This window comes from Pinus tabuliformis, chromosome 7 (genome assembly GCF_031772625.1).
Source record: "Pinus tabuliformis cultivar Carrire ecotype Pingquan chromosome 7, CPIR1, whole genome shotgun sequence".
Taxonomy (NCBI): Eukaryota; Viridiplantae; Streptophyta; class Pinopsida; order Pinales; family Pinaceae; genus Pinus; species Pinus tabuliformis.
In genome coordinates, this window is record NC_142293.1 from 325,819,339 (window position 1) to 325,842,777 (window position 23,439).

The 23,439-nt window shown below is 37.3% G+C and overlaps 1 protein-coding gene across 1 annotated transcript in view; it reads right to left on the reverse strand.

The window, feature by feature from the left end:
- LOC149247245 (3'-5'-exoribonuclease family protein) overlaps positions 1–23,439 on the reverse strand; it is a 136,196-nt gene that overhangs the window by 91,292 nt on the left and 21,465 nt on the right. Inside the window, exons 3-4 of the mRNA XM_089458164.1 lie at positions 8,345–8,437; positions 7,817–7,895 (exon numbers count right to left, since the gene is read on the reverse strand). Of these exons, the coding sequence (XP_089314290.1) occupies positions 7,817–7,895; positions 8,345–8,437 (172 nt within the window). The remainder of the gene's footprint in view (positions 1–7,816; positions 7,896–8,344; positions 8,438–23,439) is intronic.

The following is a 23,439-nucleotide window of genomic DNA, read 5'->3' on the forward strand; positions in this document are numbered from 1 at the left end:
TTCAATCTGATGCTAGTAATATTGGGTGGGGAGGAATCCTGAAACAAAGAATTGGCAAAGAAGAACAAGTCGTGCAATTTGCTTCAGGGGTTTGGAATTCAGCAGAACAAAACTATTCTGTCATTGAAAGAGAAGTAAAGGCAGCATGGAATTGTATAAGCAAATTCGAAGTTTATCTGATAAACAAGCCTTTTCTTCTTAGAACAGATGCTTCAGCACTGCAGAAAGTTTTATCCAAAGATATCAAAAAGGCTGGAGAAGCAAAGTTTGCTAGATGGCAGGCACTCTTTGCAAATTTTGATTTTTCAGTAGAACATATCAAAGGTAAAGATAACAGTCTTCCTGACTTTCTTAGCCGAGAATACATTGATCAAAAGGAAGCACATGTTATGATGATTATTACTGAATGGGACCAGCAGCAAAAGCAAGAAGTCTTGAGAACCATCCCAGATGATCAAAACTGGGAAACATACAAAAATAACTGGAGACCCACATGGCAACTAAGGAATACAAAAGTCCTTGATGCAAATTTGCAGCCTCACACCGACCTTCAGCACTATGTACCTGAAAGAAAAGTCTACCCTAAGGGCAGAAAATGGATCCATGATATGATATATGACAAAGCAAAAGCAGACGCCGGGACTGCTCGTCGGGTCCTAGAACAAAATTTTCATGATATTGCCGGCATTTGGTACCATGGAGGCCGCAGTACAGGAGTTTATGAAAGCTACTATTGTATCTACCGGACAAGAGATTTGTGGAATGAACCAGGGCAATTCCCTGTCCAACCATGTGCCAGGTGGCCCAGAAATGATCCCAGGGTAATTTTTCCTGACACCGTTTATGATTTTGCAGACTACAAGAAGTTATGGTGGGACTTCCTAAATGTTGATGATAAAGAGGAGACCCATTATACAAAGCTGAAATTTAGTACGCTGGCAGCATCCCAACGAAATCAACAATGTCAGTGGTTTCAGAATTGGTGGACAGATTATGGAGTAAGCAGGACCGCTATGGACCCAATATATCATGAAAATTATGAAAGAAAATACTGTGATAAATGTTTTGAAAATAATATTGGGGAATGCTTTCATAGCATCTATAAGACGGTCAAAGAAATGACAGTCAAGGAGTGGGATCCATTTCATAGAATAAATTACTCACTCCAAGAGTATATGAGAGAGCATTTAGAATGGTATATCCTAACCAAAGTTCAGCATCAAATTATCCTTGGGAAACCAATGATAGTTCGCCGGATCTACACCAAAGCATGTGATGATATACTTTACAAAAGAGGCAGATTCCCTGATCTGACTGTATTTTGATTCGTACCAGTCACAAGGGCTTAATTGTGACCAGTTTTCCCGTGGGCTTTACTGTTCAAAAGCCTCCACAGTGTAATATTCTCTATTAGTCTTTTCTCGTGGGCTTTAGTACAAAAGCATCCACTGTGTACAGAGTCATGATATCTGTCAGTTTTACTTTAGGTACAAGAATCTACTTTACAGACAATATCTTAGCGTTACCCGAAAGCAATTATTCGGTCTATCTTATGGACCCGAATCTTTGTGCGGACGTCGCTCTGATAAAGACTGAAAAGCAATGATTCCTTTAGCTTTAAGTCTTTTCTCTCCGACCAACAATAATGTTTGTCCCCTCTTCTCTTCCTATAAAAGAAGGGTAAGGCTCATTTGTTTGGCATCGGAGTTTAGAGAGTCCAAGAGTCTTGTGTGAGTTTTGTGAGTTTTCAGAGTCGAGTGTATTTCCTGCTCTGCATCTGCAGACCTAAGGGTCTGATCTGCTTGCACCACGAAAGATTCACTCAAGTCCTTAGGTGGTTTGGAAGCCTGCGCATCAGTGTGCTCGGCACTGGTGAGAACCTAAAGTGGCTGAACCATTAGAAGAGTCTTTCAGTTTGTAAATGTTTGTTAAAGATTTCTGAGGCAGAGTCTGTCTATCACCAGGTAGCCTCCGGTAATACTTGTTCTTTTTTAACAGTAGAAAGTCCGGTAAAAGCGACGACAGTCAATCTCTGTAATACTTTGAGTTTCTGCAATAAAATGAGTACACCATATTTCTGCAATCGAGTATCTCTGTGATTTTAAAAGTCTGTTGTGATAGTAGTTCTGTTGAGCTTTCGTCCGAAGTTCGCAGGAAGTTCGCCAAAGGATCGAAGGGACACCAAGGCTGTTGTAAGGCGTGGAAGCCGTTGTGTAAGCCGAAAGCGTGTGAAAGATCTGAGTAGGTTCACCACTGGTTCACCAGGAGTTGGCCATCAACACTAACGAAGAGGCACAGCAAGTTGCAAGCTCGTGACAGGAGCCCCTGCATAAAATTGGTATCATTCAATTAGCATCTAATTCAAACCTATATATATGCCCCCTTTTCTTCTAGGTATTAAATAATTTTGTATATCTCCATAGAATGCTTAAAAATTCAATCTTGAAAAATATACTCTGTTCTTTTCAGAGCGACTTCTATCTGAAAATATCCTTGTCTAAATTCTAAAGATGTCTCTTGTTCTCTCTCCTTTTGATTTTTTCTTTTTTTGTGTATCTACGATGGGGCCAGCCCCAGCTTGTCTATTGGATGGAATAACAATTTATTATTTACCCATAGTGGGATACTATCACCAAGATTGTGCAAAGCTCAGTAAAGCTTGGACACCCCATGGGATAGTTTAATTCCCCCAAAAATGGCTTCCATTCTCAACCCCTTCCCATGAAGTTAGAACCTGAGACCTGGTGGGGACTAAACCCCACTCAAACCAACTGGTCTACACCTCATCCTTAAACCAACTGATCTACACCTAGCCTGTTGTTCTATTTCTATAAAGATATGTTAACTTGAGCCATGTGACACTTCTTAACGAGGTTTAGCATTTATATGCACTATTAAAAAAATCTATATAATAAAACCTAAGTCGCACGATACAAGGAAACGAGTACGAGTTTCCGAAACGGGTACGAGTGCGAAACGTGAACCCCCAAATAAACTAGGAAACACAAAAAAAAAAATATATATATATATATATATATATAAGGACATTTAAGAAATATGTGCAATCATAAAGGATACATGATACATTATAATTTATTACATTATGATTAAGTTGTCCAATGTTAATGCAGAAACTGTAAGTCTCCAAATTTACATCACATTGACTCATGAGTCATCAATGATCACATCATGAAAATAGCAATAGCAAAAATCAGCCACGAGAAATTTCTAATTTCTTGTCTCGTGCTTGATTGGGAGTCTCCTCTTGCATAGTCGAACGACCTTAGTGCTCTTGATTGAATACAAGTTCCATGCCCTAGTACCCTAGGTGCTCTTGATTATTGGGAGTCTCCCTTGCATAGAGGGCTTGGTTCTCTTGATTAAATGCAAGTTTCATACCCTAGTACATGACAAAATCCAATGGAAACATTGCAATCCCCCCAATCTTGAAATCCTAAAAAAATGATAAGTCTGTTGGATTTTGAGTGAGATCTAAAATTATACTTTCTCCATATGAAATTCAATGAGCGTGAAACCACTCTCAAACATCCTGAATCATTTCATGGTAATGTTAAAATGAAAGATGAAGGAGAATGTCACTTTTACTTTAAGAATTTAATATTACCATGAACTGCATATCAACATTGGGGCCATAAGCTTTAACATTACGCTGCCCCACTCAAAAACAATTGTTTCCAATCTTCAATAGCTCCCTCTATCACTCTTGAATTGGCAGGGGGCATTTCTATGTTTCTTTATCGTTTCTACCCAGAAACAGGCTCGAGCCCAGTGTTTCTTGCAACATAGAATAAAACCCAAAAAGCCACATACACTTTTGCTAGAAAAATTATATAAAAAAAAAAACCTCTAAACCTAATTCTATCTATGTGACTACTGAACATATTTCTTTGCTTCTTCCTTCTGGACGTACAATTGCTAAAACGTGCATCTCTGCAATACGATCCAGTCAGGGTCTCTCTGTTTGAATTGTATGAATCTGTTCACGCCCCTCTTCTCTCATGTCAGTTAGAGGTTACACCAGACTATTCAACACACGTTCTTTTGAATGGGCACATATTTTTTTATGTGCTAATCATTCATGATAAGGCGGCTTCTTCAATTTGATACAACGGCTACAGCATGCAAGGCAGTTCACTTTAATACAAATCCCTACCCAAAATTGTGATTTGACAACAGCTCATAACAATTCTTCCTGTGGAGGCTTGACATCCCTTCTTCCTGTGGCAATTGATATCCTTTGACAAAAGCAGCTCGCCAAGATTTGGCCAGTCACTTTCTTCTTTATTTCTATGGACCAGTAAGTTTATTTTTCTTCTAGCAACTATGAACTTTTATTCATAAATTCATGTTACACAAAGGCTTTTTTCCTCAGCAACTCTTTCTGACAACAACTGCGCTCTTCCCTAACAACCAGCCCCACACTTTTTTTTCTTTCTAACTGGAAATCCTTGATACATAGATCATAGCAACTATTCAAGTCACATCTTATGGTAGCCCTTTCACTTTCAATACCACTCACAGTGGCTCCCTTCACATTGATACATGCTCTTTGAGATAAGAGCTTGAATTTCTTCACAAATGACACACTCTGATATTTCTAGGTTCACAAGTTTCCATATTGCTCTAATACCATGTTATGTAGTACACAAAAACTAGAGGTATGGGCACATAAAATATATCATATATTATCTCTGTTACACAGGAACCGCTCCCGAGAGGTGGGAAACCCGTTCCAATGGTTCCCGCGCTCCCGGGAGCTTTGGAACTGTATGGGAACGTTACCTTTTCAATGGGAGCTTCAATGGGAGCTTGGGAAAGTTCCGAGAGCTTTGAAGACTGTTTTTTTGGAGTTCTGGCATTCCCTAGGGTTGGGGAATACAAAGCTTGTAGAGAAATATGTTGAACTACCTACAAAACATGAGCCTATGTTGAAACCTTTGCAAGTAGAAAGGCCAAAGACATCTTTAACACTGATATCCTTAATTGAGAAACTGGAGCAATCTCTTGATGGGTTAAGGAAGCGTGTGGCACCTCGATATAAGGGTGATATCAGGGATGTCAAGCTGATGATTATTTCTTTTATTGTTTATGTATATATATATCGCAAAAGATGGTGAGTGCATATTGTATGTGGCAGTCAATGCTTAAATATTGGAGTTGTTTTTTCTCGTAAGAAAGAACTAATAATGAGTGTGTGCATATTGTATGTGGCAGTCAATGCTTAAACACTAGAGTTGTTTTTTCTCGTAAGAATAACTAAAGAAACATGTAACTGATAGTGAACTTGAGATTTTATATATATAAAAGGGAGAGACTCAAGGAGAGAGACACCCAGAGAATATATTTATATATAAGAGAGATTATATATTTATTATTTATATATTTAAATTGATTTTAATATTTGAGTATTTTGAATCAATGTTAATTTTGATTATTATTTTTAATTTTTTTATTATATAATATTACCGCTCCCGATTAGCCGTTTCCTGTAAATTTTGAGGAAACCTCTAGCCATTCTAGAAACCCGTAGCCAAGTTCCCAACGTTCCCACGCTCCAGAAAATCATGCAATATAGTGTATTATCATGAACTCATTAGATACAATCAATGTTCCACCAAGACTCCAGGATGGGGAGACACGGGTGCGGGGAGACGCACAAAGGGGACGTGTGGGAGTACCCTCAAATTTTAGGGAAATTTAGGGAGGACGAGGGGACGTCGAGGTATATATTTTTTTTCCTTTTTAATATATATATATATATATATTTCAAATTCATATTCAATAATGAAAGCATAAATACAATGATACATAAATAATTGAATTAAATAATGGAATACATTGATCCATACTCATCATCCTTACTAATACATACATGATTCATCCATAGACCACAAGATTCAATAATGAAATACTCCAATCCATATTCATTATGCATTATTCATTATTCACCATTCTAGAATCTACATTGATTTAAAAATTAAATTCATCATTTATCATTCTAGATTCTAAATTGATTTAAAATTAGAATTCATCATTCATCATTCTAGAATCTAATTAGTACTAAGCAAAATAGACTATAATAGATATTGAAATTTGAAAACTGGAATAGTAAATTGATATAACTAAAACTCAAAAACAGTGGAGTGATGAGTCTAAAAGTCAACTAAAACTCAAAAACAGTGGAGTGATGAGTCTAAAAGTCAACTAAAACTCAAAAACAGTGGAGTGATGAGTCTAAAAGTCACTCTAAAGTACAAAAAGGGCTTGGTGCTCTTGATTAAATACTAATTCCATACCCTTGTACATGACAAAATGCAATGGAAACATTGCAATCCATCGAATCCTGAATTCTTGAAAAACTGTTAAGTCTGTTGGATTTTGAGTGAGATCTAAAATTCTACTTTCTCCATATGAAATCCATTGAGGTCGGAACCACTCTCAAACACCTTGAGTCATTTCATGGTAATGTTAAAAATTTAAGTAAAAGAATGAAAATGAAAGATAAAGGAGAATGTCTCCTTTATCTTTCATTTTCATCCTTTTACTTTAAGAATTTAACATTACCATGAATTGCATAGCATTAGTAGGGAAATATGGTCAAATACTAGGTTTTCTTTGTCATAAATCATTGTTTACAAGCAAATTTAACAGGGGACACATAGCCCATATTGAGGGGGGACGCCCAAGCGTCCCCCTTTTGGGGAGTCGCGTCCCCCACACTAGGGAAACATTTCCCCATATGCCCCCCCGTCCCGGGTGCGTGGGGTGCAAGGGGTGCGCGCACCCAATCCTAGGTGACGCGTCCCAGTGGAACACTGGATACAATGGGGTTGATCCCCTTCTATTCGATTTGCTAGGTAGTCATACTATGGTACTACCCGTACAACCTAACTACCATATTTTATGTTTATAATAACTATCAATATATTAATCACTTATGTGAGACTTTAAAGTTTATTCCAATATTGAAGCCTTATAACTCTAAAAGAAAAGTGATGTTTAATACGTAGCAAAGATACTTTGTTTGCACATCTTTATGCTTTATTTTAGATGAATTTCAAATTTTATAAATTTTTTGATGTTACCAATATTTTCCAAGATTTTCCCAAGTCAATAAGCCAGGACCCCAGCCCAGTTATACATGATTCCAAGTCCTTGTATAAAATTTGTTTAAACAGAGCTGTAATAGATATAGATCAAGCAGTTTACGACTAGAACAGGCCACATATATGACTTCAAAAGGTTCATTTAGATTTAACAGTCAGCCAAATTTCTAATGAAACTAAAATCAGGGTGTTGACGGCTAACAAACCTTTCTAATGCAAATAAATATTCTTAAACAAGAGCAACCATCTAGTAAGTAGCTATTGCCATAATGTCAAAGAAACATGTCATATGCAGATAAAAGTTGCAGATTGTAGAAATGATCCAACCTAGCATCCAGTTTCAGGTTTCAACATGAGCTAACCAAATTTTGTGGCAAGCTAGGCAATACAACCTGCCTCTCAAACTCAGCAACTAAAACTACTTTACCGTGTCTCACAAGGCAACTAATTGGATTAGCAATGTGTCACAAGATGAGCCCACCTAGCTTCCTTTAACTGACTCTAGCCCTCTGAGTTGTATAACAGTAAAGATGTATGTTTAAAAACCTGTTCTGCTTGATTTATATTTCCATGTCATTAAAAATATAACCAATGTGCAAAACAGATAGTTGTTAATAATAAATGTGATGTGAGCCAAGAATAGACTAAATGGAAGTCATGCAGTTAATATTACTCAACTAAGCACTTACCTGCTCCACTTTTACCACCTAACAAAGTTCTTTGCAATGCTAGAGAAAGCTCCATCGACAGTTGCTCTCCTCCCCTCCGCTGCCAAAAAGGGAATTTCACAGCAACATAAAATCACACCATCTGTATGCATGCCTAGAATAACATATAAGCAATGGAAAAACTGATATTCATATGACAAACGTCTGGATAAATGGAAAGAATATCCAAGAATGAGCTTGTGACCATTAAGAAATCAACAAATGTATTAATGTTTGAACCAGTTTGTTTCTTCAAGACTAGAAAGTTTATGTAAACAGTGGGGGTGACAAGTATATTTTGCTATTTTCCTTATTGAAACATGAACACTGTGCATTTAATAAGTAGGGCAATAACTGAAGAAACTAGGTTGATGCTACATAAGTAACTGTTGTAATTGACTATAATTTAGAGTTAATTAACATTGACAATATTATTCAAGAAGCGATATAAGCTTTGAGAGTGCCATGAAAAGGGAAAAAATAGCTACTGCTTTAAGAGTTCAGCCCAACCTCAAATTCTGGATCAGCGATAGGACTGCACTCAACAGATATTTCAATCTTCCCTTGATCAGGTTGATATGGACTTGGTTTTCCAAGATCAGCCTACAGTAGACCAAATTCAGTAAAAGTGGCATTATCATCTAATAAATTGAAACATCATAACCATGCAACTGTAAAGGTATCATCATGCAACAACCTTACATACAGTTAAATTGCGGTACACTGTAAATAAAGAATCAATTGATATGAATTATTTGCCCTATAGAGGCTTTAGCAGGATGTCAAGCTGTTCACATGAGAAAACAAGAATCCATTAAGCTTCAAATTCATATCCAATTGAAAATAACATCCTTTCACCATAGATAAACCTAGATTCATAAACAACCAGAACAAATATCAGAGATAGATCAATCATATCATATGTCATTTACTTTGAACTTTGTATTATTGAACTTCTTGCATCTTTCATCATATGCATATACATGCACATGTGACGCAGAAAAAGAGAGAGGGCACATGATTTCATCAATTATTCCGCCATAACATCATCTGACTAACTTTCCAATAAGCCTCCACAATGCAGGACCTGTTATGAATTCCCCCACCATGACCCATTTGTACTCTTGAATGCCTAGGTATAACTTATGTTTATATAATTATGCCTTAGTTTGAGACAGGTTCACAAGTAAAGACAAAGCAACCGAAGGCTTTGAGGGATTAGAAGTTTAGAACCATCCTTTTAGCAACTTTTGCAGTCTTCTGACCCCTATCCTGCTTCATTGTTTTCCAAAATGATAGCATTTAATTGTGTATCAAAAGTTAAAACTGTTCATGAAAAATTTCATAGACTTCACTATGACCCCAAAGAAAATCCTCTTTATATGAATTGTCATCTCTATTGATTAAATAGTTTCATTTAGTGTTTTTCTATTATTCACATGTTTAAACTTGAAAATTTGCTTCACTGTATTATTGGTTTCAAGAAAATCTTTTGGTAAAAATCACATTTACAAATATTGGGTTGACGCGTTTTGAACCACCCAATGTGGTTCATCATCATGATTAAGATGGAGAGTCTGATCCAAGCATGCAATTAAATAATTAAATAATGTGGAGATGTAGAAGATAATTCTCAACAGTTGAATCATTACGGTATAAAATGAATTAATAATAATTTGATTATTTATCAAAGGTATTTCAATATACTGTCCAAAACCCTATTAATTACTAAAATAATTTCTAGAAAATAAAAAATTTTAATAAAAAATAACCAATTAAAAAATAAAAATAAAGAATAATAATAATCAAGAATAAGGAAAGGATCATCTCTTAATTTAATATAAAATAAAATAAAGAATAATAAAAACAAAACACTAACTCAAGAATAATTAACTATATTATTAGTAAATATTCTGCTTTATTATTTTCCAAAATGATAGCATTTAATTGTGTATCAAAAGTTAAAATTGTTCATGATCCCTTTCCCACCCTAGACTTCACTATGACCCCAAAGAAAATCCTCTTTATATGAATTGTCATCTCTATTGATTAAATAGTTTCATTTAGTGTTTTTCTATTATTCACATGTTTAAACTTGAAAATTTGCTTCACTCTATTAATGGTTTCAAGAAAATCTTTCGGTAAAAATCACATTTACAAATACTGGGTCGACACGTTTTGAACCACCCAATGTGATTCATCATCATGATTAAGATGAAGAGTCTGATCCAAGCATGCAATTAAATAATTAAATAATGTAGAGATGTTGAAGATAATTCTCAACAGTTGAATCATAACGGTAAAAAATGAATTAATAATAATTTGATTATTTATCAAAGGTATTTCAATATACCGTCCAAAACCCTATTAATTACTAAAATAATTTCTAGAAAATAAAAAGTTCTAATAAAAAAATAACCAATTAAAAAATAAAGAATAAAGAATAAGAATTAATCAAGAATAAGGAAAGGATCATCTCTTAATTTAGTATAAAAATAAAATAAAGAATAATAAAAACCAGTGTTGATAATATCGGTATCGGGAAAATATCGGCGAGGGTCCAAAAAATATCTTATCGGCAATATCGGCGAAAATATCGGCAAATATTGGCAAGCATAAAAAATGCATAATATATTCATTTTTTTCAGATTTTTAAACATATAAAGCAATATCAACATGAAATAAACACATTGGCACATAAATATGAAGAAAACACTGATATATATGATGTCAAATAGAAATGATATATCAAAGGCGATACCAAATCCTGCTGATCCCTGATAATTGTCCATTCAAGGACTCAAATGTGGAGAACCAATACAAAATAACATCACATATATAAAAGTATCTCATCATCATGAGTTACATGTAGCATAACAAATAAAACTAGCAGCTATCTATCTACTGCCCTCTCCCCCTTTTACGGGAAAACATGATGGGTTGTTTGTCAGGCCTGCCCCTAGTAGTAGAAGGCCCTGACCCTGCCTCTGCACCTAATGTCAAATAATGAGTGCTAGGCATGGAGCTATGCTCTCCTATATCTATAGCAGATGGTGTTGATGCTGATGCTCCTGCAGTGTCCTCCTCCTCCTGCTCCTCCTGCTCCTCCTCTAAGTGCTGCTGCTCCTCTGACTCCGAGTCCTCCTCTTGCTGCCCCTGCTCTAATGGATCATCTGCCACTGGCTCTAACCATGAAGGTGACTCCTCCAATATGGGCTCCTCAGACTCCACCCTCCACGGAGACAATACATCAATATTGTCTAAGGAAATGGCATCTGGATCCATTGGTGATTCTATTTGCCTCATTCGAAGTCGGATGTTGTAATGCACATACACCAAATCGTTGAGGCGTGCGAACTCCAACCTGTAAGAGTGTCAAAAAAAGTAATGAGTCTTGACTCTTGACTCTTGACACTTGAAGTTGAAGGTCATAAATTAAAAATTAGAAATTACAATAAGTGTAATTGCTCAACTGAAGGCTTGAGTTCAAAGTTATACCTGTTGCGCTTTTTGGCGTGTATTTTCTCAAATACACTCCAATTGTGCTCACACCCTGAAGAGCTACATGTTTGACTCAAGATTCGTATAGCCAATTTTTGCAAATTTGGTGCCCTTGCACCATAGCTTCGCCACCAAATATCTACAACAAAATAATGAAATAAAAAATTCAAAAACTTAAAAGTTAAAAGTTAAAACATAATTAAATTCAAATTTCTAATTTCTAATGAGTGATGACTTGTCACTTACGTGGCATGAAGAGGGCCCTTTCTCTAATGGCATCATCAAAGCCAAATAGGCCAACACAATCCTGATAACACTGTACCTCGCGATTGATTTTGCTACGAAGCTCAAGATCAAGTACCATCCTCTGAATACAGGAATGGAGCCCTTCCATCACCTCGCTATCAAAATCAAAGTTGCATTTGTATGAAAATGCGGGGTTGAGGAAGAGTGCTGCTGCATGAATGGGTCGATGAAGCATCCCTGTCCACCGACTATCGATCACATCCCATAACATCATCTGCCTATCAAGGCCAACAGAACCCTTGTTTGCATAATAGGAACGAATGGCCTCCTTGGCCCTATCCATGCCCTCATACAAATAAGGCATTGCAGGCTTCTCTCCATCCACCAATCTAAGAACCTTTACTATAGGTTCGCTAACTGCACATGCTTCTTCTACTCCACGCCAAAATGTCTCAGAGTACACCATTTTTGCAATGGCTTTCCCATCAGGTCTCCTGTTGTATCTACAATTATGCCAATCATCAGACACAAACATTTGCTTCAACTCAAACTGACATCGAAGCAAAGACTGAAGAGTAATAAAGGTTGTGGCAAAACGTGTGATGGCAGGACGTCGCAACTCCTTGTTTCTAGTGAACCTCCTCACAAGGCTAAGAACAAAAGCATGGTTATAAATAAACTTGGGGATGCTCCTAGCCATATCAACTGCCTCCTTGATGAAGGAGAGTTTCCCTATATCCTCAAGCAACAAATCAAGACAATGCGCTGCACATGGAGTCCAGAACAATGTGGGATGCCTCTCCATAAGCATTCTGCCGGCAGACACATAATTAGCTGCATTGTCTGTTATGACTTGCACCACATTCTGCACACCAATCTCCCGAATGAACCCATCTAACAACTCACATATCGTTGCTGCATCTTTGATATGTTCTGATGCATCCAACGATTTAATAAACATGGTACCTTTAGGACAATGTACCAAGAAATTTAGAAGGGTCCTACCCTTCCTATCTGTCCAACCATCAGACATCACTATGCATCCAGTGACTTCCCATGTCTTTTTCAACTCCGCCAATCTAGAGTTGATGTCCTGTTTTTCTGCTTGAAGAATTGGCCCCCGCAACTCCTCATATGTGGCACTTTTGTACCCTGGGCCCACAACAGCAATAGCATCACACATTGGCTGCCAAAATGGATTGGTTTTCGTGATGCTGAGAGGTAAGTCGCTCCAAAAAATACACCTCCCCATGACTCTATCTGCTTCTTGCTTCTCCTTTTTTTTAACAAGCGATTTTATGCCAGGTTGTGCTCCAGCGCCTGTTCGTGGAACAAAAAATGATGACCTCGCACTCACACTAGCAGTAGCATGTGATGGTGTGCCAGTTGTGGAGCCCCTCCCACTAGGGCCACTAGGCCCACTACCCTCAACACCAAAATCAGGAGAAGATATCCCGAAAGATCTACCTGCACGTTCAGCTTTGTTTCTTTCCGCCTCTTCCTTCTTTCTGTCCTTTTCTTCAATTGCCTCAAGAGCTTTTTGTATAAGCTCCGGACTAGAAACTGTACAAAGCCCAACATCATGTCCACTGAGTCTAGCAAGATGGTATTTCAGTCGTGTAATCCCACCTGTCATCTTGTCCCCACACAATTTGCATGTAAGATATGCACGATTTGTCCCACCATCAGGGCTCCCATACTCCCAAAATGGGTCCAAGGCTTTTGGCATATTTGTATTTTGTAGTGGCCCAGTGGGCTGACTCAAACGGAAACCTAGAGCACCAAAAAAATTTGGAATTAGTAACTTAATAAGTAATACGAAATTTTCAAATTACAAATAACCACATCATTTTACAAAACAGTTTTAACTTGACTGTTGAATAGAAGTGTAATACAAGTTGACTGTTGAATAGAAGTGTAATACAAGTTGACTGTTGAATACTCTTGAACAAAAGAGTATGAACATATTGTAAGGTGAGGTATCCAAATGGCAAATGAAACACATAGCAAATTGGCACGGAATGAGAACAATTTCTTTCAGAATTATGCCAAGCATGGGAAAAATATATAACTGTTATAACTTATAACTTATACCATTGTTGTAGGTGCATAATGCATTCTTAGACTTCATAAGTTCATAGCAGTGAGCACAGAGAAAGTTACATCTTTAACCAGCAAGGCAGGGTGCAATCTTTGAAGAAGGCAGCATCTTTTGAGCTTATGGAGGGAGGATTTTGATGATTGCATCGATATGGGAGAGAAAAGATGAGGTTTCCAAATTCCAACAGTACTTCTTCAAACTTTGATACTTATCCATGACAACATGTTTTTAGCAGTTGAAAAGGTTCGGATCTTTGAGAATATCATCATCCTTCTCTTCATCTGAGTTTTTGTAAGCGTTATCATTGGCTTCTAAAGTTCTAAGATCCATCAGGTAGACAATGGACATTCTTGAAGTATGTTGAAAATAGAAGAAGTCAAGAACTTAGATAATTGTGGGCATTCTATTAAAGTGTATAGGCCTGAAATTAGTTACATTAATGATGTGAAATGTGGTTGTTTGAATCCAATCGAAATCGATGGAAATGTACGTAGATGTGTGTTTATAGGAACCCTATTACTATCAACCTCTTTATATAATTAATGGAGTATAGATTCTGTGATATTTGGATTCTAAGGAAACACAACATCAAGCTCTTGAGATAGATTCTAGATTCGACCATCTTGGGGGCAGAAGTAAAATTGAGAGGGAAGGATCTTAAGTTTTAAAGGTTCTTTGAAATCTGCCCCATGTTACATATAAGAAAGTCTTGATGATCTTATAGACACCTATAAGAATTCCATTCATAAACCTGACATCACATTACTGATGGTTTATTACATAATTTATTAATTAATTATTACACAGCTGCCATCTGTAAATCGGAATCCTCTATGCTGTCACGCTGTGCATATATATTATATGGTAATGGCAGCGTATTTTTGTGACTTGTCTGTTGATTGCTCCTGTCCGGTGGAAGTGGTTCATGTTTGTGGTTCAATGCAAACCCTTGCAGTTTGAAATCAAATCAAAAACCAAGCAAATGATTGTAGGGAACCGGAAGAATGAAAATCGAGTTTGTCTTACAGTTCTTGGCACTTGCAGCTTAGAAATCTTCGTTGTTGATGGCGTATTGGCTTCAAACCCTCCTTGGCAGCAACCACATTGGACTTCCAGCGCTCAGAAAAAACCAAAATGACTTCAAAAAAACCAAAAATCGAATTATATAGCCCGCGCGGAATGTTTTCAGGGTCGCCGGCGATATTTTAGGTCGTCGCGCGATATTTTCCAATATATCGCCGAAATATCGTAAATCTCGCGCGATTTTCAAAACTCGAAAATATCGCGATATTTGGTCGGCGATATTTCGGCTCGCCGAAAATATCGCGATATTTCCGAATATCGCCGATATCTCGGCGATATTATCAACACTGATAAAAACAAAACACTAACTCAAGAATAATTAACTATATTATTAGTAAATATTATATAAATGAAACAATAAATGTATATAAATAAATAAAAGCATATATATATATATATATATGAAAATCTATATCCAAAGAAACATAGAAATGGGACTAGAAAAACAAAAAATAATAAACAGTAAATAAATTAAGGAATAAAATAAAAACACAAGTACTAAGAATTGTATCAATAATTAATATATATATATATATATATATATATAATAGAAAAACACTAAATGGAACTATTTAACAGTGAGGAAAAAGTCGCAATAAGATCAGCAAAGTTCGATTTTTTGAGCTAGCTTATTTTATCGGCCGATTTTTTGGCAACTTTTTGGAAAACGAAAAAATCGGGATTTATCGAAAAAGTAGGGAGAAAATCGGGACTTTTTCCAAAAAATCGTGAGTGAGGTAGTTTCTTTAACGACTTTTTTTTTTAAATTGAAAAAATCAGGATTTTATCGAAAAAGTCTGGATAAAATCGGGAGTTTTTCCAAAAAATCATGAGTGAGGTAGTTTTAACGACTTTTAAAAAAATAAATAAAAAGGAATATTTTTGTATTTTTTTAATTTTGCTGACTTTTTCAAAAACCTCCAAACTTTAAAGACTTTTTCAATTTCTGGACCCTTGCTGATTTAATCCCGACTTCGACTTTTTCCAAATTGATATATATATAAAGAAAGGGATATAATAATAGAAGGGAAAATAGAAAAATAAAGAACTATTTAAGGATAAATGAAAGGACTAAAAATAAAACAAGATAAGAGTAAAATAAAAAATATTAAATACCAAGTTTATATAAATGAATATTATTAATAATAAAATATAAATAGGCATATAAATGTATGAATATATATAAGTGTGTGTGTGTAAGACTGTAAATATGAACAAAAAAGAAAAAACCAATTATCAATTATTAATATTTATCACCTAGAATACAGGAAATAATAATAACTTAATAAGCCATTAAAATTAGGAATTAACAAGAAAAGGGAACAAAATAATCAGAAGGTGATATTGAAAATAAACCTGAAAAGAAACTCAAAAAAAAAGAAAAGAAAGGAGGGGAAACAAATAAAAGAGAAGACACTTAAGAAGAAAGAGTCATGATCCAACAACTACTAATTTTCCAGCCATCGTCCCTATTCAGAGTACTTGACCTTCCCTCGATCTCAATGACCTCCCTAAATTTCCGGTAATGGAAATGATCGATCCTAGCAATGACCTGGGTCTCTTCTATACATATGTGGTGTTTTGTCTTCTCAGCATGTTCTGCCATAGCAGAGGAGCGAGTCCTACAATGTCTGATGTCAGCTGCAAGCTCATGAATCCTTTGATTTATGAGGAGGCTAATTTCTCCAATGTAAGGGGTCCCACAGGAACATGGGATTACATAAACACCTTTCATATCTTTATGGTCCACCGTGTCTTTGACAGATCTTAGGGAGCTGCAAATGGTGTTTAGGGGCTGCTATAGATTTCTGGGTATGGATTTTTGCAGAGTAGAACATTATCTTTGTTGCCCCTCTTTATTGGGAAGGGGTCCTTTTTGAGGATTATTGAGCCCAACGCACACAACGTAATGTGTGGCATATGATTAGGCCGACAGACATATCATCTTTGTTAGAAAGACAATGCCAAGCAAGCTTTCATAGGTTGTCTACTCCATTGAAGCTGCGAGAAGAAAAAACTTTTAGATCCGACTTGGTATTAATTTTCTAAACCATGGTAGGCAAAATTTGCATTAAAAGAATTCCTAAACTACTAGATAGCTGAAAACTGAAAGCCACTCAAAACTGTTGTTCTATTAATGCTGAAGTCTACAGGTAAATACTGCAAAAAATTATAACAGAAACTCACAGGTCTATCTTAAATCTCATCACTTATTAATTATTAAGCAGACAAAGAGAATTACTGTTTGCAACTTTGCTTGCTAAATCACTGTTAAAAACAAAACAGAAACTCAGTAGATGGACTGTCAAAAGCTGTTACTGCTTAATCATTAGTTTTGAAAGGAAATCTGCTACAGGAAAAATACAGCAGAATAATTCCCTGTTCAATGCTAGATTGAATGAATTAAACCTATACCCCCACCTTCTCCTTTGTCAACTAGGAAAAAGAGAAGATACAATGAATATGGGCACATGCACAACACCATAACTGGATCCTCCTAGAGATCTGCACCTTTAACTGGACTGCATGTGCCAAACTAAATAAGCAAACCCTAACCTAACCTGCCTTGAATTGAAGTGCTCGACATGCATGAATGCATGTGCCTTTATCCTGAAGTCAATTGCACCTTCAAGAATGGTAAAGCAACACAAGAGCACCTTGTCTCGTAGAGATGAGCACTTATTCCTAAGACTCTAACAATAACCTTATCCTATCCTACTTATAGCTGGGACAACATGCATGCACCCTCATTTTCAGACCATCCTGCTGCATGTATTCAACACTGTACAGACCCGCTGAGACTGCCACACATCCCTGTATGGATCTGCAATATATACTGTACTTTCTGCTGTAATACAGACTTGTCCCAGCACTTCCTTTACTGAACTGTTCTCTGTCCAAACCTGTAACTATACCCTCTTATGCCACATGTGCAGCCAGGACTTGGACACACTTCCAAGGTACTGAAAACTAACACTCCCTCTTACCAAGGAAAGTGCTCTCTGCCAAACACAAGATGCTCCATCTATATCTGGAACCTCCCCTCTATTACGGGCTTGGTCAAACAGTTACCACCAACGAACCTGAAGAAACATGAATCAAGGTCATTGCTTCCTTCTATTCTCTGAACTCTCTTCAAATTTTTCAAGGTGAAAATCCTCTGTACAAGGAACACTACATCAGCAACCTGCCAACTTTCTTTGTCCTTCATGCCATCTTCACTGTTCAGAATCTTCTCACACCACATTATGATTTGTTCCGGATTCCCGCAATAATGAATTCATCTGTATACTGGACCAAGACAAGTTTATCACATCTATCCAATAATGAGTTGAAATTTGCACTAAGCTCAGAAAAGCCCAACATGAGAAACAACTCACTGAACTAAAATCCAAAACTGGTGGTGCATGCATCAGTCCATCCAGGGCAACTCCCTCTTCTTAGGAGAATCCTCCAACAACTAAAGCAAGAGTCTCATCAAGGTCAACACCCTCTTGGGAGAGAGAATCCTTCCGTAACAACCTTATCTTGGTAAGTATCCCACACTCCCATCAGCTGTAAATTGTAATCAAGGAATCAATCATTTGATTCCACAGTCAGTTCTGTAATTGTCGTCAATGATGAAGGCATACTCCATCACAACTGTCTGCCATACCTCCTAAAGTAGATCTGCAAGTAGCCTGTAAAATCCCCCTTCTCACAATCCTCTGGTTGTTGTCTCTAATGGTGACTTGCAGACCATCAAACTCACAAAACATCATAAATTTGTCATGCAAGAAACTGAAAGAAAACTCTCCATTAACTCAGGAACATATATGACAAACTCTAGTTCAAAAACATCTCCTAAAAGTATCAGGAAAGGTATGGAGACAAATCCATTCCAAGGTACATGGCATCAACATCCAACTCCACATGCAATCCTCCCTCTTGCTCCAAACCTACTGAAGATCTTTAAGTCAAATGTCTGGAATCTCCAATGTCCACATACAAATCCAATGCATGAAATTGTGCTCATGGAAAGACGCAACACCATTGCAAAGTTAGAACTTAGTATCAACTTTGGTAGTCAACTCATTCACTCATGAAGATTTTGCACTGCCCACAAACTCTGGCTGCTAATTGCCCCTACCCTTCTTCCTTTTAGGGCACTGGGAAGCAAAGTGATCATGCTTGTCACACCCAAAGCATTGGATATGACTCAAGTCTTTCGTCCCCTAAAATGAAAAATCTAATTCTTTCTCCTTGCTCTTCCGACAACCCACAAGTCCTCCTTTCCTAACTTCTCTCCTCACCTTCCTAATGGTGAATAGGTCTGGCACATCATCCTTTCCCTTGTAACTGGTTGAAACTTGCTTTAGTATCATCCCTTCTCCAATGAAAGCATCCCATAACTTTTCAAAGTTGAGTAATTTCTCCCAGCCACAAATAACATGGACAAAGTTGTGCCACAGTAGACTAAAGCCATATCAAAGGAATCTGAACTAACTCATTATCCTCAATTGTATCTCCAACTACAACAGTCTAATTATTCGACTTCATTATCTTTATGTGACATCATCACCCAACTACACAGACAGTCCTCCCTTTTGTCCTTGAAACCTAATAAAGATCTTTTTGTCATAAGTCATGTGTCTGAATTTTCACATACCATCCAACACCTGAAAATGTGCTAATGGGAAAGACATGACACTATGGTGAAAATAGCATCAAGCCTGGTAGTCATTCACAATTGAAGATTCTAGACTTCTTGCAAACTCTTGTTGTTGCTTGTCCCTCTCCTTCTTCCTCTCAAGATTCAAAGAAGCATAGTTATCATGCTTGTCGCACTTTAAGCACCAGATATAACTCAAGTCTTTCTTCCCCTAACATAAAGAATCTAATTCTTCCACCTTGCTCTTTTGACTCGCCGGAAGTCCTCCTTTCATACCTTCTCTTCTCACCTTCCCAATGAGGGCTAGATTTGACACATTATCCTCGTCCTTGTAACTAATTGTGACTTGCTTTAGTATCCTCTCCTTTCCAATGGAAGCATCCCACAATTTCTCAAAGTCAAGTAACTTCTCCCAGCCATAGATAACCTCAACGAAGTTGTGAAGCCATTTAGAGAAATCCACACTAGCTCATCATCCTCAATAATGTCCCCAATTACAAGAATTTGATCTCTCAACTATGCTATCTTCATGAGATAGCTTGCTATTGTATTTGTGCTTCTCATGCAAGTAATGATGAGCTTGTTCCTTGGAAGCATCTTACTAGATATGTTCACACTCTTGTACATCATCCTCAATAATGTCCCCAATTACAAGAATTTGATCTCTCAACTATTCTGTCTTCATGAGATAGCTTGCTATTGTATTTGTGCTTCTCGTGCAAGTAATGGTGAGCTTGTTCCTTGGAAGCATCTTACTAGATCTGTTCACACTCTTGTACAGGGTTACCAGGCATCATACATATCATTGGTAGTGTTTTTGCCGACGACACAAGGGATAGGGTGATCCTTCACCAAATCCAATAGCATTAGTTTTGCACTCCCTACCTTACTGTTTTGTCCTACTATATCTTTGGGAATAGTAGTCAGTACAACCTCCTTCTCCACAAGGTACCACAATCCTACCATTTCCAATAGGTTTTGCAATCTCGGCTTCCATGGCACAATGCTAGAGGCACCCTCCAAAAGGTGACTATCACATACCTGGAACAGCCATTACTACAGCTTCACTGAAAAAGCTTCAATATCCACTCACTAGATCAGCTAGGGGGCTTCACACCTTACAACCCAAGTGCCCATCACTAGCATAGATCTGCTTTACTCATTGAAGCCAAGACATACTGCCCACTCAAACCCTCTTAACGGCTTTCTACTCCAACCAACCTGCCTCTCCATGAATAGAATTTAAAATATTTCAAAAACTACAATCTGATACCATGTTAGGTTTTCTAAACCGAGGTGAGTAAACTTTGCACTAAAAGAATTCCTGGACTATTGTTATATTAATGATAAAAGTCTCCAAACGCTGAAGTCAAAACAAAACAAAACAAAAAACTCAAAACTATTGTTCTAATAATGCTAAAGTCTACAAACACCAACGGGGGGCAGCTCACTTGGCAATCGTCGTGTTATGAAGTACTATGTAAATTGTGAGATTCAAGGTTCAGATCCCCCGTTGGTGTTTACCCCACCAAAAGAAAAAATGTGAAAGTCTACAAACACATATTGCAGAAAACTGTAACGAAAACTCAAATGCCTATCCTAAATCATATGACTGTTATTAAGCAAAAAAGCAGAATTATTCTGTACTTGCTAAATCACTGTTAAAAGCAAAACAGAAACTTAGTAGATGAACTGTCAAAACCTGTTATTACTTGCTCATTATGTCTGAACTGAAATCTGCTACAAGAAAAACATAGAGGAACTAACTTACGGTTTGTTACAGAACTGAATGAATTAAAAATTTAAACCTTTATCCCCGCCTTCTCCTTTATAGACTATGAAGAAGAATCGGTGCAACGAATCTATACACATACACAACGCCTCAATTGGAGATGATCTGAGTCATGCAAGAATGCATCCTCCTAGAGATCAGAGCCTTTAACTATACTGCATGCAGCTTACCTAACGAAGGAAACCCTAACCTAAGGTGCCTTGGATTAGAGTGCTCAACATGCATGAATGCATGCACCTTTATCTGCAAGCCAATTGCAGCTTTGAGAAGAATAAAGTCACACAACAGTCCCTTGTCTATTAGGGACCCATGCATATTCCTAAACCAAACTATAAGGATAACCTTACCCTATCCTATCTATTGTTGCTGCAGACAAGCGTGAGCCCTCACTGCTAAAATCCTACAAATCATTATGTGCACTCTCGTACTCTATTTTACTGTTGCATCCTCATCTACAAACCATATGGATCTACTAAGACTCCATGTGCTTGCACAGACCTATTATATCTATTGTACCTTCTGTTGTAACACAATGTGTTCTTGTTCTCTATCCATACTTGCAAATGTACCTTCTTCTACCCAATGTGTGCCCAGGACATCGATGCACTTTCCAAGATACCAAAAACTAGCACTTGGCCTTGCAAATCTTAGCCAAGATGGATATATTTAGGAAAGATGACTCTTTAGATGTCAAATCTGAAGTAAACATACTTGCTCTTTCAGCTTATGGCAGGAGGAAACACTGATTTGGCTTCCTGATGCATCATTATTGATGTAAATTTGTATTGTTTAGTAATAAGATAAGATAAGATAATGTTATAAATGTCCAACAAATGACCACAATAGTAGGTCAATGGGACTGAGTAGTACATCTAGAGTAAGTACATAACAGGAATGCAAAAGCAACTCCTAAAGCATAAAAAGCAAATGAGCTAAATAACTAGATAATAGTCATGTAAAATCAAATGTGTTTCTCCAAACAAATGAGAAAAATTCTGCTTATTGTCTAAAATTAAGTGGGCCAAGACTGCTCCAGGGAGATCCAATGACCTATGCCTGACTGACTAGCCTCCCAAAACTGGTCATGAATCCAACCGAGCCAAATCTTCAAGTGTCTAGGTATACCGTTCACCTTTCATGCCTCAGCTCAGGATCTCTGGAAGCATGTCGTAGAAAGGGTGGAGGAAAAAAAAAGACAAATAGATCACTAAGCCTTTAGCTCTTACAATGAAGTCCCAAATCTACACTAAAGTGTTGGCTGCTACCTATGCCTACTATTTCTCTTGTTGGGTGCTATCTAATGTGGCCAACTCTAAATTGAAGAAGACTCTCAAAAGCTTTCAATGGGCCAAAACAAACAAAAATAAGGGTATTCACATAATCCACTAGGAGTTTTGTTGCACTCCACACAAATTTGGAGACCTGGGAATCATCAAAACCCACCTACAAGCTCCAGCCCTGTGTGGCATGTGCTAAATGGGTGATCTAGGCCATTGGTGGGAAAGAGACCTAGAAGGTCTTGCTTTGCTGCTAGATTAAATAAGGCCTCCCACTTGGGAAACAACCCTAGCAGGGAATCTCATTCCAAACAAGTTTGCTCACTCCTCGTGTTAAGGCCACCTATACATTTGTTATATAAAGTGACAAATGTCGTAGAAAGGGTGGAGGAAAAAAAAAGACAAATAGATCACTAAGCCTTTAGCTCTTATAATGAAGTCCCAAATCTACACTAAAGTGTTGGCTGCTACCTATGCCTACTATTTCTCTTGTTGGGTGCTATCTAATGTGGCCAACTCTAAATTGAAGAAGACTCTCAAAAGCTTTCAATGGGCCAAAACAAACAAAAATAAGGGTATTCACATAATCCACTAGGAGTTTTGTTGCACTCCACACAAATTTGGAGACCTGGGAATCATCAAAACCCACCTACAAGCTCCAGCCCTGTGTGGCATGTGCTAAATGGGTGATCTAGGCCATTGGTGGGAAAGAGACCTAGAAGGTCTTGCTTTGCTGCTAGATTAAATAAGGCCTCCCACTTGGGAAACAACCCTAGCAGGGAATCTCATTCCAAACAAGTTTGCTCACTCCTCGTGTTAAGGCCACCTATACATTTGTTATATAAAGTGACAAATCTATGGAAGGCAGGGTATTGAGCCCTTTCTCTCCTAGAGGGAGCTTTTCCCCTACATTGGCCTATATTTCGACAACCAATGCCTCTAGTGGTCACCTCT